The sequence below is a fragment of the Brugia malayi genome (assembly GCF_000002995.4).
Source record: "Brugia malayi strain FR3 genome assembly, contig: Bm_v4_Chr1_scaffold_001, whole genome shotgun sequence".
Lineage (NCBI taxonomy): Eukaryota > Metazoa > Nematoda > Chromadorea > Rhabditida > Onchocercidae > Brugia > Brugia malayi.
In genome coordinates, this window is record NW_025062475.1 from 14,253,806 (window position 1) to 14,270,421 (window position 16,616).

General features: G+C 30.8%; 3 protein-coding genes across 5 annotated transcripts; 2 read left to right on the forward strand and 1 right to left on the reverse strand.

Moving 5' to 3' along the window:
* Positions 1–955: 955 nt before the first annotated feature.
* Positions 956–8,195, forward strand: Bma-lars-1 (leucyl-tRNA synthetase, putative; the record flags this gene model as incomplete). Its single annotated transcript, XM_001896465.2, has 25 exons — positions 956–1,065; positions 1,182–1,272; positions 1,454–1,678; positions 1,767–1,928; positions 2,123–2,338; positions 2,405–2,526; positions 2,722–2,854; positions 2,959–3,058; positions 3,263–3,393; positions 3,567–3,707; positions 3,791–3,954; positions 4,323–4,401; positions 4,498–4,706; positions 4,794–4,913; positions 5,136–5,289; positions 5,395–5,478; positions 5,725–5,985; positions 6,281–6,427; positions 6,543–6,635; positions 6,758–6,907; positions 7,045–7,230; positions 7,366–7,497; positions 7,641–7,773; positions 7,897–8,004; positions 8,095–8,195. The coding sequence occupies 25 exons, from the start codon at positions 956–958 to the stop codon at positions 8,193–8,195; spliced, it is 3,552 nt and encodes a 1,183-aa protein (XP_001896500.2).
* A 695-nt stretch (positions 8,196–8,890) lies between these two features.
* Bm2246 (Mitochondrial carrier C16C10.1, putative) lies at positions 8,891–11,570 on the forward strand (the record flags this gene model as incomplete). 2 transcript variants are annotated; one of them, XM_001896464.2, is made up of 8 exons in its annotated part: positions 8,891–8,987; positions 9,499–9,677; positions 9,810–9,877; positions 9,961–10,160; positions 10,499–10,597; positions 10,681–10,856; positions 11,180–11,354; positions 11,470–11,570. In XM_001896464.2, the coding sequence occupies 8 exons, from the start codon at positions 8,891–8,893 to the stop codon at positions 11,568–11,570; spliced, it is 1,095 nt and encodes a 364-aa protein (XP_001896499.2). The 2 variants fall into 2 exon arrangements, with proteins under 2 accessions (XP_001896499.2, XP_042933778.1); XM_043077844.1 differs by lacking the exon at positions 8,891–8,987 and having other exon boundaries at positions 9,507–9,677.
* A 1,039-nt stretch (positions 11,571–12,609) lies between these two features.
* Bma-pck-1 (phosphoenolpyruvate carboxykinase [GTP], putative) lies at positions 12,610–16,243 on the reverse strand (the record flags this gene model as incomplete). Of its 2 annotated transcripts, XM_043077845.1 has the most annotated exons (13): positions 12,610–12,684; positions 12,783–12,895; positions 12,996–13,161; positions 13,306–13,409; positions 13,569–13,672; positions 13,921–14,093; positions 14,220–14,434; positions 14,530–14,656; positions 14,849–15,036; positions 15,141–15,265; positions 15,404–15,488; positions 15,620–16,028; positions 16,199–16,243. In XM_043077845.1, 13 exons carry the CDS (start codon positions 16,241–16,243, stop codon positions 12,610–12,612), a joined length of 1,929 nt encoding a protein of 642 aa, XP_042933779.1. The 2 variants fall into 2 exon arrangements, with proteins under 2 accessions (XP_042933779.1, XP_001896498.2); XM_001896463.2 differs by lacking the exons at positions 15,141–15,265; positions 15,404–15,488; positions 15,620–16,028; positions 16,199–16,243 and having other exon boundaries at positions 14,849–14,893.
* Positions 16,244–16,616: the final 373 nt, after the last annotated feature.

A 16,616-nucleotide genomic window follows, 5' to 3' on the forward strand; every position in this document is an offset into this window, starting at 1 on the left:
CCTCCATTCCACGTTCTTTTATCAGGTCGGTACCATCCGTAAAATATCTTAAATTTCACAAAGTCCCATTTCATCATTTGCGACAGAAATGCAACGCTTTGGTTTCATATCAGATAGGTTTATAAGATAGGTAAGGAAAGGTTGTAGAAGTTTTGAAAATTTGAAAAGTGAGGGAATGCGCTAATTAATGAGCAAATGCTAATGAATCAAAGATTGAAAGGACAGAAAAGAAGATATTATAAATTGTGAATAAGTAAGATTACTATAGATTGAGAGAAAGAATAATATAAATTGTTAATATATGAGGAATTTTTCCTCTCATCCATTTTTGGTGCAAGTTTTTTCTTTTTTTTGCATTATTCTCACTCTCATATCTTCTCTCCTAACCTAACAATTTAATTCAAATTTGATAAAATAGAATAAATGAACTAAAGTTTGATCATTATTTTTGTTTTCGAACATATAAAGTAAAAAAGAAAAGTGATGATTGAGGAAATTTTTAATTAGCTCTATTCAAATCCTATTCAGTTTTAAAAAGTTTTCATTACATAATAGTGTTTGAACTGATTTATTTAGCACATATTTAAAGGTTTTTAATGAGGATATTTTGATCTGTAATGAATAAAATTAACACATATTGGATGAGAAATGTATCATCATATATATCATATTTGTCACTAAATATAAGCAATGTTCTGATAGTTCTTTAGATTTTTCTAATGTAATTTTAGTCTTACTGTACTTGGAGTATTTCGGCATGGATGTAATTGTAGGCGAGCAAAATTATTGGATTGCCAGATTTATATCAAATTTCAGATTCTAAATTTCTTGTCATTACATTTTATTATAACATCACCGTAAAGTATGTTATATGTTGTACTGTCGTCTTTTTTTTTTTTTTTTTTACTTGATATTTGTTGATTTCAGCCAGAGAAAAAAGTATTTAACTGCCAAGATGACTGTTAAAGAGAGAAAAAAAGTAGCGGAACTTTTGGAAATGGAAGCGAAGATTCAGAAGCTATGGTCAGATGCGAAAGTATTTGAAATGGATGCTTCCAGTGACAAGTAATTATATTTCTGAACTATCAGTAGTTTTCACCTTTCCTTTTTTTCAGTTTGCAAGTTTCCTTTTTTTTTGAAATGGTTCTGTAAGGTCCTTGTGTTACAGAAACAAATTTCAGATCTGAACCCAAATATATGGCAAACATACCATATGCATACATGAATGGTCGTCTTCATTTAGGACATTCTTTCACCATATCAAAAACCGAAGTTCGTTTTATTCAGACTTTACCTTATTTAATTAATACTTTGTAAGCCTTACTTTATTTAATTAAGATTTTATAACCATAATTGTTGAGAAATACCGTAACATAGTACTATACTTCGAACTTTTATCAAAAATGCCTTTATTTTAGCAAAGTTTATCATGTTTCTACTAAAATCATTTCAGTTCGCGATAGGATTTCAACGGCTGTTGGGAAAACGCTGTCTGTTTCCGTTTGGTTTACACTGCACTGGTATGCCAATCAAAGTCTGTGCGGATAAATTAAAGAGAGAAGTAGAAGAATTCGGATACCCACCAAATTTTCCAGATGATGATATTGATAGTAAAATGCCAACCGAAGAGAACAGTGTTATAGAGGAAATTATCAAAGATAAAAGTAAAGGGAAAAAGGTTTTTATTTACCAACAATACTATGTTTTCGAATTTTTGAAATTTCTCTTTCTGTTGCCATTGTGTCGTATACTACCCGTCTTTCCAGAGTAAAGCTGTCGCAAAAACTGGAGGAGCGAAATATCAATGGCAAATTATGAAAATGCTGGGTTTAGATGATTCAGAAATCATCAAATTTACAGACGCAAGCCATTGGCTTGATTATTTCCCCCAACTTTGCATTAGTGATGTTCAGAAAATGGGTCTCAAGGTCCTTAATTTTCAAATCATTGATATTTTATAGATGTATGGTTTGGTTTTGAAGATCTATATATGAAGCTCTATAATTATGTTCTTCGTTTAGTGCAGTTCGTATCTTTAGCGATATTCTTAATTGTTTTGAAGATAGCTTTGATTGCGATTTTTAGCGACATTCGTAATTGGTTTTGAAGATAACTTATTTAGATTGATTGGCGACGTACCTTTATCACTACTGACCGCAATCCTTACTATGATTCATTTGTTTGCTGGCAATTTCGGAAACTACGTGAAGCTAAAAAAATCGATTTTGGCAAGCGTTATACAATATATTCTCCAGGTGATGGGCAACCATGCATGGATCATGATCGATTGGCTGGAGAGGGTGCTGGACCTCAAGAGTATACACTTATCAAATTGAAGGTCTAAGAATTAATTTTCAAGAATAGTTCCTTTTTTATAGTATTTGTTTTCAAATTATTATTTCAGATTCTTGAACCATTACCAGAGTTCCTAGCAAAAAGTGAGAAAAATGTTTTTTTGGTTGCTGCAACATTGAGACCTGAAACAATGTATGGACAAACGAACTGTTTTATTCATCCTGATATTGAGTATGCATTATAATTCCCATCAAAGTAATCAAATTTAAAGAAGGAATAATCGGTTAAATTGCTTTGTGTTTTAAGTGTTTTCGGTATTTTTAAATTTACGGAAATGTAGAAATAATGTAGAAATAGAACTCTTAATTTTGAAGTGTAATATTTCACGAGTGTTTTCAGCCTTTTCATTATATATTTTTATTTAAGGTATTGTGCTTTTTATGCTGGCCAAAGAGAAACTGAAGTTTTTGTAGCAACAAAAAGGGCAGCAAGGAATATGAGTTATCAGGAAATGACTGCTGAAAATGGAAAAATACGATTTGTTGATGGTGCTGAAAAGGTCCCATTTTTCAATTATTAATTTCACTACTCTTTGTTTGCACAGTTTTCGTTATGATATTTTCAAGAATGTTTTAACTCTACGGGTAATTTTGGAATTTTTAGATATTGGGCAAACAATTGCTTGGTTTGGCATTAAAAAGTCCTCTAACGAAATATGATCGTATCTACTCATTACCTATGCTTACGATCAAGGACGACAAAGGTTAATTTATATTTTCGTGTTTCAAGGGAAAAAAGAATAATGTAAGTTATAGCCTCATAACGATCAATCTTAATATAATAGTAATACCAATGGTATTGCTATCATATAATGATTTTCTTCCTCTGTGCATTTATTGTTTATAAGATTTTTATTTTGAACGCATGGATTTTTTGTTTGCTAAAAAATATCCATATCTGCTTACAGGCACCGGTATTGTGACCAGTGTACCGTCTGATTCGCCGGATGATTATGCGGCTTTAATGGATTTGAAGAGGAAAAAGCCGTTGCGAGAAAAATTTGGTATAAAAGATGAAATGGTGCTGCCATATGAGCCGGTAATTACGCACTGTCTTTATGTTTCTGGAAATTGATTCGTAGCTAATTCGCTTTACAATCATACTTTCTGCCATAGTAAAACAAATGATTTCATAGAAATTTTAAATTCCAGTCTTTCTTAATTAGAATTTGCCAAGAGTGCAAAAGCTCATGTCGAGCACAATTTTTTCAGATTCCAGTTTTGAAGATACCAGAATATGGAGAAATGGCTGCCGTGTATCTTTGTCAAAAAATGAAGATTGAAAGTCAAAATGACCGAGACAAATTAGCAGAAGCTAAGAAAGAAGTGTATCTGAAAGGATTTTATGATGGCGTATGTATTTAACATGTTAATTTGTTTGTAATACATCGAGTTATTATCTAGTTTTTCAGAAAAGTTGAATTTGGGGATTCTAGGTGATGGTGACTGGTAAATACGCTGGACAAAAAACTGCAGAAATAAAGAAGGAAATTCGAGAGGAATTGATTACATCCGGAGAGGCAACATTGTTTGTTGAACCCGAAAAGAAAGTTGTATCGCGTTCTGGTGATGAATGCGTTGTGGCTTTATGTGATCAATGGTATGTCTCGAGAATAAAAAAAATAGATTATGTAATAAGGAATTCTTTAATGCATAAAATCAGATATGATTTAACATATGTTTCGAAGCATTAGTAAATTTATTAATAGTATATCTTTTGTAATATAATGAGAGCATTCAGCAAGATAATACAAAAAAAAAAAAAAAAAAAAGGAATCAAAGTGTGTGAACCAACTTTTTTTTACGAATTTCTTTCTTTTTCTCTCATAAAAAAAATTAATTATGTGGCAAATCATCTGATCATTCATCCCTCGATAATGTCGATTTTTATTCTTGTTGTTTATTGAATTAAAAATCTGTCTTACACATAAGTTTTTTTCTTTTTTTTCATTTGTTTATTCCTGGCAGGTATTTAAATTATGGTGACGAAGAATGGAAGAAGGAAGCGAAAAAAGCTTTGGCTCAACTGAATACATATACAGAAGATGTAAATTTTTGAACAAATGTTTGTTTTTAGAATACCTAGCTGTAGATTAATTATCGTAAAATGCAAATTAATTTCTAAATAATTATTTTTCATTAGGTTCGAAGAAATTTGGATGCGACGATTGACTGGTTGCATGAGCATGCTTGCTGTCGATCATATGGTTTAGGTTCAAGATTGCCATGGGATCCTCAGTATCTTATTGAATCACTTTCTGATTCAACAATATATAACGCCTACTATACAGTGGCACATCTTCTACAAGGTGGTACTATTGATGGAAGCGTTATTGGTCCGGCTGGAATCAAGTACTTTTCAAAAGTTTGAATAAATGTAGTAAAATTCAAGAAATATCTAAAAGACTCTATAGATATCCAATAATTCTTCAATTATAGAGCATCGGATATGGTTGATGATTGCTGGGATTACATATTCTTAAATAAGCCCTACAATGCGAAAACAATGCCGGTCCAAGAATCACAATTAGCTCTATGCAGAAAAGAATTTCTTTATTGGTAAATTTCTCTGTTCTGTTTATTCATAGATATATTTCAGTATCAGGAAATAATTACATCATTTCTTTTTTATATAGAATTTTAGGCAGGAAGAGGAAAAAAAATATATTAAATCATAGCTTTTGTTAACGCCCATGATTATTCAGTGGAAGCATTTTTCGAGTTGTAGATACATTAAACTTACTCATTTGTAATGAATTGAAGTTTCTGCGCATTTTTAAGGTACCCGGTTGATATGCGTGCTTCCGGTAAAGATCTTCTACAGAATCACCTTACGTATTACTTGTTTAACCACGTTGCCATCTGGAAAGATCAACCTGAATTGTGGCCTAGAAGCATACGAGCAAATGGACATCTGTTACTAAATAATGAAAAGGTTTCATTGTCTTACTTTTTATATCTTAATATGTTAGCGAAAGCTTTTTTTATCGAGTTGTATTTTTTTTGTTACTGCAGCAATATCTCAAATAAAACATTTCAGATGTCCAAACAAACAGGCAATTTTCTAACCCTTAGCGAAACTGTGGGATTGTTCTCGGCTGATGGAATGCGTATTTCTTTGGCGGTAAACTATTAAATTTCCTCTAATATATCCAATATTCAAAAAAGACAGAATTTGTCCCACCGATCTGCTTATTATTTCACATTGTGATACAATGTGGCATCTTTTCTTAGTGACTTATCTCTTTTTCACTATATCATGTAAACTGAATCTCAAAGATGAAACATATTTAAATTACACTTTGTTCGTTACCTTAACTACTTGTATTACGGAATTTTTGCTCTTAAAGATTAACACTTCCAATTTCAGGACGCAGGAGATTACGTGGAAGATGCAAATTTTGTTTATGATATGGCTGATGCAGCAGTACTGCGTTTATACAATCTTCTTGTATGGTCACGTGAAATGGTTGCTTTACGAGAACAGAACATCTTGCGCAGTGGACAGAAACTTACTTTTGCTGATCAGGTTTTCGACAATGAAATGAATAGCGCAATTCAAAAAACATTTGATAGCTATGAGCAAACGCTTTTCAAGGAAGCTTTAAAACACGGATTTTTTGAATATCAGGTAACTTGACGAGATTTTTTTTTTTTCTTATTTTTTCGTACAGATTGATAAAATAATTTTTTTTTTGTTGTTGGTTATTTTGTTCACATTACTGTACTGAGTGTTTTATTAGTCTGAAGCTGTAAAAAAAAAAAGAAAAAAAAGGGGTGCTTAAAATAGTGCACTATGGTATGCTGAAATATGAAATAATCAGCATCATAACCTATACAGTTGTATTAAATGATTAAATTAACTAACAGAAATTTCATGCTTACTCTGTTTTATTGAATAATTTAAACTTTATGCTATTTTTCAGGGTTATCGTGACAAATATCGCGAGCATTGTGGAGGCGATACTGAAATGCATGTTGATATGGTTTTCAAATGGATTGAAACACAAGCAATTATTTTATCACCAATTTGCCCTCATGTATCTGAGCAGATATGGCAGATTTTAGGAAAGGTTATACCAATGGAATTCTTATAATTTGATATGCCACTCTTAGCACTAAGAATGTTCCTGCAATTTTTATTGTTCAATAAGGAACAATGTTAAATTATTAATGTTTAACTTATAGGATGGCTTTATTGTGTGTGCAAAATGGCCTATCATCCCACCTGCTGATGATCTCATAACAAAAAAAGCCGAATTCATGGATGATACAATCAGAGTTTGCTTTCAAATTATCATGCATTAGTTTTTATTGGTTCTGCTGATTGCTTTTGTTAAAAGTGATTTTCTTTGTAGATTATGATCTTATTTGTACTGGAGTAAATTTTAGTTCATTTGCAGGATTTCCGATTACGTTTGAAAAATCACATGAATTTGAAACAAAAAAAGGGTAAAGATACAAATCCGCCGTCGGAAGCAATAATATACTTTGCAGAAGAATATCCATCTTGGCAAAAGGAAGTGCTTGGCTTACTGAATCAATGTTATCTGGTTTGATTTTTTTTTATTAAATCCATCACTTCTTATACCAGCCACTTTCATTTTATTACTCAGTTGAATTATGCTAATATGAAGGATATTTGTGACATTATCTATAGTTTCTAACTAATTACTGAGTTGCATTCCAGGAAGGCAATGGTGAATTACCGGATAACAAAGAGATATCTCGTCGCTTAGGTGCAATAGAGAGTTTAAAAAAGTTTATGAAAAAAACGATGCCTTTCGTTCAACTGATACGTGAAAACTTAGCAATACACGGTGAATCAGCCCTGGATATTGCTTGTAGATTTGATCAGAAAGAAGTTTTGGAGCAGGTTTTGATGTGTTTCTTTTTGTTTTAACTGATATTTGTTGTTGAAAAGTTTGCTTTGCAAAATTTTGTTTAAAATTTACTTATAATAATTCAGGTTTTATACATTTTTGTTAGCTTCATGTTTTATTGATTCTAGAATTTGGATTACATATTATCAGCTTTGGATCTGGAAAGTGTTACCATTACTGATGTAAAAGGAGTAGTGCCAGCAAATGTACTAGAAATGACTTGTCCTGGAAAGCCGATCATAATGTATAAAGAACAGGAAGTAAGTTGCTTGTTCATTCATTCATTCATTTCTTAATATTTCGTAGTATTTTATGCCTTTTATTATATTTTTGTGATAAATTTTGAAAATTATTAGTGCTTCTAATTCGTCATATTTATGCTAGCAGCACTGTTTGTTTATAGCCTGGTATTACCATTACATTTCGAAATGTTGATCCTTGTTCTGGTCTGTTTGATATTGAAATACCAATTATAAATGGCGATACTGTAGCAATCATTATTCGACGTTTGAAGAGAGTTTCAAAAGATCTTAAACGTAAGTTTCAATTTTGATTCTAGTATTTCAGTTCAGGATGTTGAAATTGTCGGTTTGAAAGAAATTTGTTTATCTGAATTCGTGATGATTTATTTGAGAAGTTTTGGAATATGTTGCTTTCAGCTAAACAAACTGTTTCTTTGTGGCGATATTTGGATCCCTTAGGTGGCGATAGGAAGTTGATACGATCAAAAAATTCGTTAGAAAATAACGAACGAATTCCTGATTCTGGTAAGCTTTTTTGTCTTTTTTTTTTTTTAAGAGTATATTATATAATTTATGCTCGAGCTCAAGAAAATGACTGTTAAAATTTATTTACAGCACAATTCAAAGTGGATATTCAGAGTGGAAAAATTTATCTGCAGAATAACGGCAACAAATTTTATTTGGGCAACACAATAGTATATAGGAGTTCCAATTGATCTATGTTTCTCTTTTTATTGTATTAAGAATGATAACTTATTTCACTTCAGTGTTTATTCCATATAAACTGTGTATTATGCCATTCGTCTTTTTTTGTAGTGATAAGTGACATAGATTGTTAATAATGTCAATTATATGATGTCGCTGCTGTTATTTGTTGATTCTTTCGATTTTGTTTTTGAATCTTTCTGATTTTTTTACTTTGTTTTTCTTCGTTTTTTCAAATTTTTATACAGGCTTCTTTAGTTTTTCTTTTTCTTATCTTCTAACTGCTTGACATTAGAAGGGTGCTTATTTCTAACAAACTTTTTTGTTTCTCCTTTTTCTAATTTTAATTTTATCTGGTTCGCATAAGATTGGCGGTAATAAACTATATGAACTAAACTGTTATTTTGTTTTCTTTAATGTTGTTTTCAGATAAATATGATTAATTCATATCGTTTATCATTCGTTACTATAAAATACGGAATACATATTGCCTTGAATAGCAATGAAGTCCATTTCCTACTGTTGAATATCAGATGAAAAGTAGAACACGGAGTGAGGAATATGAATTATTGATGAATGTTTGTTGGAAATAGAAATTGATTGATCTTATGTTCTTTATCAATATAATTCAAATCTTTTTATTATACCAGATATTAATTAGCTCGCTAATTAGTTTGGATGAAATTCGTGGTAAAAACAAATTCGCATGGAACATAATGAAAAGGATTACTCTTCTGGTACAACGCCATTTCTCCAGCAGATAATGGCTGCTTCTTCTGGTGCTATTATAACCTCACTACTAAGTTAGTTTTCTCATTTTTAAATTACTATTTGCTATAAGAAGCTAACTTTTGAAATTTACATTTAAATTTTAATTTCTATGCTTCTAATTTAATTACTAGGAACATCACGTAAATCGAAATTTTCTATTCGTAATACAGTTTTATGTATACTTACTAACAAATGTAGTAAGATATGAGATATTCGCTGATTGAATTATTTTGATCAATCAGTTGCTATAGAATACAATTTGAGTGTTATGGAAACAGAAAACTGATTTAATAGTTGGGATAACTGATTTTCGCAAAACTATGAAAAAGGGAAGAAACTTCTGGCTTCATTTTTTTATCTAATCTTTTGACTCTACTATATTCAAATAAGATTTTATCCATACTTATTAATCCTAACATATTTTTTCAATCTAGTCTTCTTTCTCCCCTCTTTTAGTCTTCTTGTAAAATATGAAAAAAAAAGTTGTCTTTCATCTAATTTTGTTATTTTTCTTTAAAATAATCAGTGATATGTTCATTTCAGTGACACCAATGGATGTCGTAAAAATACGATTGCAGCAACAAGCGCATCCTTTTGTTAAAGGCACTTGCTTTTTGTATTACAATGGTTTGATGGATCATTTGTGTACAGCTTGTGCTGATGTGAATTCTAAAGAACCATGCGAATGGTTTGCAAGACCAGGAAATTTTACAGGAACGATGGTAACATTTTTTTTATTTTTTATTTAACGAAAATTAAAATTTCAATAGAAGCACTTATTATCTTTTAATAGCTATTGCAATAATTTTAATTCAAATAATATTAAGGATTTTCAAGAAATATTGAATTTTCAGGATGCATTGTTCAAAATTTCAAGGACAGAAGGGATTCGTTCACTGTGGAGTGGGCTTTCTCCGACACTGTAAATTATTCACATTAATTTTAATGGTAGAAATTTTAGTGGTAGAAATTAGTAATAGTAACAAACAAATTAAACATTTCTAGGATTATGGCTATACCGGCAACAGTACTTTATTATACAGTTTACGATAATATGTTGTGCTGGTTGAGAGAGAAATATAATCAGAAATCTCACTGGATTCCTTTGGTTGCTGGTTCATCTGCCCGTCTAGTTGCCCTCACTATTGTTTCGCCAATGGAATTGATAAGGACAAAAATGCAAAGTGAACGACTTACATATAAAGGTACTTACACATAAAGGGTTTAAATTCAAATTCAGTATTGAAATCAGAACCTTACAAAGTAATATTTACATGTATGCAAACATAAAAGATGTTGAAGTTAGTTATGGCTTTAAGACTTTAAAAGCGTGAATTGATTTTTTCTGGAATTATCTTTTTTTTTTTTTTTGAATGGTGTATATTCTGTGTAGTTATTAAGTAACTAAATTGATGTCACAGTTACTTCTCTATTTTTCAGTGCTAATGTTGATATGTAATTTAAAAAATTTTTGGAGCTTTTAAAATGTTTAGCATGAAATAGTCACTGTAAATATTATTTTATATATTTACTTTGCTTTCAGATATTGGATTAGCTTTTCAACGATCGAAAGCAGCTGAAGGATGGATCAGTTTGTGGCGTGGTTGGGGTCCTTTGCTAATGCGTGATATGCCGTTTTCTGGTTTGTAATTTTGCATGAATTTTTTGTATTATTTGGAAATTAATTTGTAGCTCTTTTTTTTTACTAAACAAAGTAAATTTCAGCTGTGTATTGGACAGGATATGAATATTTGAAAGCGAATGCTTTACAAAGATTCAATCAACGGGAAACAAATTTTTTGATTAGTTTTATATGTGGTGCAATGGCTGGTTCAGTTGCAGCATTTGTAACAACTCCGTTTGACGTCATTAAAACTCATCGTCAAATTACTTTAGGAGAGGTTGTAGCTAATCAATTTTATTTGTTTTCTTCAAAAAATTCTAACGAAAGCTTAGTAGGAGATTTGAAGCAATGAAGCAGAGTTAATCAATATATGTGATGTGTATTTGTGAGAAATTGAGACTAAACAATCAAAAATCTAATTCGTAGATGAATTAAATGAACCGATGTCATTCATCAAATCATTTGGCACTTTTTGTTTCAGAGAGCTTGTAACATTTCGGGTATTAAGCAAAGATATGAAAGGACAAGTTATGATAATGCAAAAAAAAAAAAAACCTTGTAATTACATACTGTTCGATAAATTGTCTTCAATTAATTTAGGTAGAGACTATAAAGCAGATAAGAGGACATAATAATGGGAGTATGAAAGTGACAGAAAACTGTGGCTGTAATACAGTTATCACAGAAAGACGTGATATGGAAATTCGATCAAAGCGCTCTTTCGGTATTATGAAAGAACTTTATGAAAAGAAGGGATTCAGATCTTTGTTTGCAGGTAATTAATTTATGATCATTTGTCTGTAGAATAAAATGTACAAAAGAAGTATTTTCCGAAGTATAAATTTTTGAATCGACACATTTTTTTTCCATTCATTTCTTATGTATTGCAGGGGTGGTGCCACGTGTAACAAAAGTTTCGTTTGCGTGTGCTGTAATGATAAGTAGTTACGAGTATTGTAAACTATTCTTTAAAAAAGTGAATAGCTTATGATGATGCAAAACTCTTTTGCTGATTTCTTACTATTTTCTTTGTTACCAATATTCTACTCATACACTGGTTTGTACAAACTAATAATTCCACTCTTGTTAAGTATCAAATGATTTGGTTTAATATTGGTAGCAAACTCAGGTACCAAATTTGTTTTACTCTGTTACTGTTTTTTTTTTTTTTTTTTTTTTATCCATAGTTTATTGCTTTAGAGTTGTGGTAAAATGGATCCACTTTCTGTGTTGTTTCTCTTTAAAAGATTTGCACCAAAAAGAAAAATTTCTCCTTAATTTGTGGTACATCTTCTAGATCGGCTACTTTCTTTTACTTTAAACTGCTGTGATGGAATAATAATTCATTTACCAGTGAGCTGAAAAATCATTAATAATGAATATCTACAACAAATAAATTTGAAAATTCATAATGGGAAAGCCACCTTATTATTTATTAGAAATCTTTTAGTAATGAAGCGATGCAGTTCTCTTATCTCATATATTTTTGAAAATAGGCTTGGACAAAATTTAGACTTAACTCATCATCTGAAATCATATATGCATAAATAATTAGATTATCAGAAAATGTTCTATATCACTTAATTGATGGTAAAATGACTAGAGAGAGCCATTTAAATAGATTTCTTGTGATTTTCAAAGGATAAGAATTTGCTGTATCAATAAAGCAAGAAAAAGAAATCTGTATTCAATGCATAAGAGCAACTAATAACATTGTAAAGTAAAAAGCAATAAAATTTATACCAGATGAGGTTTCAAGCAAACACATGAGAATATGGAATAATCAGTTAATGGTGAATGCTTAAATGTGACAAAAAGTCCAGAATCAACTCACTCCTTAATATTATCTCTTTAGAAATTTTATTGATGATCCTACTTACAGGAATAATTTATAGATTCTAACAAAGTTAACTGCATAAACCTAACAGATTATAATGACAAAATAAAAATATAATTCATATTTCAATAGTTACTGAGAACATTTGAGGAGAAAAAAGTCATTTCATAACTATTGTTGTTGAGTGTTAATTTCATGGCATAGCTTTGATTCTAGCTGTTTGTTCTTCAAGCTCCTTTGCGATTTCGGGAGGAAGGTCTGAGCCAACCTGAAAAGTAAGGAATGAATTCCACTTGAATTGAAATCATTCATCACGAATTATACTGCTCTAAATTACCTAGTACTTGCAGTTGTGAAATGACTTACCTGCTGTTCGAAGAAATGTTTGGTTTCTTCCATATCCTCTACCCAATACTTTTTCGGTAATGACATCAATTCAGCCCAATTAATGTTTGGAAGACCACTGAGGTTAATCGAACCTAAATTTGCCATCTTTTCTTGAAAGGAAAACTTCACATAATTCTAAATCGCTCACAACAGCAAAAGCAAAGTCTAATTTTTCATTTCTTCTACATTTACCTTCTTTCGGTATATAACCAATTGGAGACTCAAAGCCGATACTGTCATCACCATCACAACGTCTCAAAATCCAGTCCAAAACACGAATATTTTCCCCATAACCAGGCCATAAGAATTTGCCATCTGCAGTTGTACGAAACCAATTGACATGGAAAATCTTCGGTACCTTTAATAAATCGATTTAGAACATTTCGTTCGTTGAAAAATTTATATTAAACCAACTGTCATACATAATGATATACTAATAGTAATTTTAAATAAATAATAAGTAAGAAATAAAAAAAAGAAATAAAAAGAATGCTTAGTAAACCTTATGTGGCGGTTGTCCAAGTTTCATCCAATGACGCATGTATCGTCCGAAATTGTAACCCATAAATGGTCGCATAGCCATTGGATCATGCATAATTTGTTTACCTAAATTAGAAATGACAGTTAATTGATAAAAGAAAAAATATATTTAAAGTATATTGAGTGGTTGAAGGTCTTAAAACTTAACAGATTGCAACTCAATATAGAATTCGCAGGTAAGAAAATTCATTAAATAGATTGGTTTAAAATGTTTATACTGTATACCCGAGAATTCAGCAGCGGCAGTAGCTTCTGATTTTACGCATGCACCCACGAAAATACCATGTACCCAACTGCGTGACTCGAATACAAGTGGTACACCTTCAGGCCTTAAAGTAAACTTTATATATTTGATAAATAAAATAAACATTGGTGGTGTTGATTGCTTTTTAAAGAATTAAAATTTTTTTCGCCTTCCTGCTTACGTCAATTTCTCTTAGTTTGCCTCCGCTTTCTCTCTATCAAAGAAACGTGGAAAAATCTTAAAAAAAAAGAAAAAAAAATCGATCACTTGTCCATAGATATTAATAGACATTGCTAAAGAATATTTTTATCATTCGAATTGAACACAGTAAACCTTCGGCCTCCAAAAATGATTGCATCAATCGGTACACCTTCAGGTTTTTCCCAGTCTGGATGGATAATCGGACATTGACCTGCGGGTGCAGTGAATCGTGAATTTGGATGGGATGATTTCGTTGAGTCTCCAAGATGCCATGGTTTTCCTAGCCAATCAATCATATCAACCTTCTAAATTTCAAACCGTTTATAAACACATATAGAACAGAAAAAAAAAAAAAAAATTAATTGCATCGAAAAATATTTATAAAAAACTAAATAATACAGATAATACAAGTTAAGCAAAACAAAACTTACCGGATTTTTCACCTCCTTCTCAAGTCCTTCCCAAAAGTATTCACCATCAGCGGTTTCAGCAACATTTGTGAAGACCGAATTTTCCTGGAAACTTGCCATTGCCATAGGATTTGTTTTGTGAGATGTTCCAGGTGCTACACCAAAGAAACCAGCTTCCGGATTTATAGCATATAAACGACCATCAGCGCCAAATTTCATCCAAGCAATATCATCACCTATAAAAAAACAATTCATTTAAAAGTTACAATCAAATTTCATTATTTTTCTTTTTTCTAGATCTGATATATTATTATACTTAATTAAAACTTACCAACAACGCGTACTTTCCAGCCAGGAACAGCTGGCTCAAGCATTGCTAAATTTGTTTTACCGCATGCAGATGGAAATGCTGCACAAACGAAACGTTCTTTTCCCTGCGGACTGGTAATACCCATGATCTATAAAATTCAATTATTCCAAAATTCTTCTCATTTCAAAACAAAAAAAAACTTATCCCTTCATTAGACTAAATGATAAGTAATTGACAATCATAGATTGATAAGATGAAAAAATCAAAGAAAGGAACAGATTAATTTGTTGTAGTAAAGTTTAATTTAATCCTAAAATGTCTAGCATTAACATTAACATACCAACATATGTTCAGCCATCCAACCTTCATCATAACCAATATTCATAGCAATTCGAAGAGCAAAACATTTTTTGCCTAAAAGTGAATTACCACCATAACCAGAACCAAATGACCAAATTTCACGTTGTGCCGGAAGATGTGCAATGATTGTTTTTTCTGGATTGCATGGCCAACTGTTAATAATCTTGGCTGAAATTTGCATGAAATAAATTAATAATAATTTATTTAACCAAAATTGATGATAAAATATGATATAATTATTAAAAGATTTAAAAGAAGAAAGAAAAATTTACTAAGAACAGGACGTGGTTGTCCAACTGAATGAATGCAACGCACAAAATCACCGCCTGATTTTTTCAAAAGATCCCAAACGCGTGCACCCATTCGTGTCATAATTTTCATGCATAGTACAACATATCTAAATAAGAATAATAAAATAAAAGATTACAGAGAGAGAGAGAGAGAGAGAGAGGGAGAGATGAAATCATTTCTAACTATTTAATTAATTTAAAAATTAAACAAATCGAAGCAAAAAAAAAAAAACTTTAATTCTTACACAGAATCGGTAAGTTCAATTCCAATTTTAGAAAGTGGACCACCAACAGGACCCATTGAAAATGGTACAACATACATTGTACGACCTGTAAATTATCAAATATTTTTTTTTTTTTTTCATCAAATTTAATATAAAATAAATATAAATAGGAAAAAATTAGATATTAAAAAAAATTAATTAAAATTTTTTAAAAAAAAGAAAATTTGCTTTTCATACCATTCATGCAACCCGGAAAACGATCATCCAATTCATTACCAAATTGTTCAGGTGACATCCATTGACCCATGATTGATTTTACACCTTCAGCTGTATGACAAACTGAATCATACTTCTCAGGTGTAATCATCCATGTTTTTGATTCAACACGAGCTACGTCACGTGGATCCGTACGACACAAATAATTATTTTTGTATGCTTTTAATGGTGTTAAAACACCTGTTTCTAAGCATTCACCAATTAGCTCTTTATATTCTGCTTCAGAACCATCACAAATGTAAATTGCACGTGGTGTTAGCAGGTCAGCTTTTTCAGCAATGAATAATTGTGCTTTCTCTGATAAACTTTCGAAGTGACCTTTGATGATAGGTATATGATTAAGTTGATAGCTGACCACTTCGGTAACTTTCTGAAGAAAAAAAAACCCTTTTTTTTTCTTTTTCTTGACAATATTTTTAGTTGAAAAAAAAAAAAAAAAAGAAAGAAAAAAAGACAAATTGAAAAAAATCATAAATTGAATATAAACAACTTTTTAAATGTAAAATTTTTAAGTTCAAAAAAAAAAAAAAAGAAAGAAACCAATTTTGATGGATCATTAAGTGAGGCAAGTGAACGAGATGGCATGTTTTTCTTTTTTCTTCTTTTCCTGAAAAATGCACTTTTATTAAGAGTGAAACTTTATACTAAAAAAAAAAACGCTTTATTCTTCCTCATTCTCTCTCTCTCTCTCTCTCTCTCTCGTTTACACCCTTGGAAAAACAAAAATAAAAATAGCATAAATCAAAGAAGCCAACCATCCATCCATCCATCCAACCAACCAACCAACCATCTATCCAACTATCTATCAATCAATCAATTAAACAATAATCTGAGCATATGTTAAAATATGATTTTTTTTTTTAACAAAATAATTTCAAGAAAATTAAATGGTAAAAATTTTTCTTTTTTCTGCTTAATGCATTCTTCAACATTTACCCAAATAATCATAAAAGGGTTA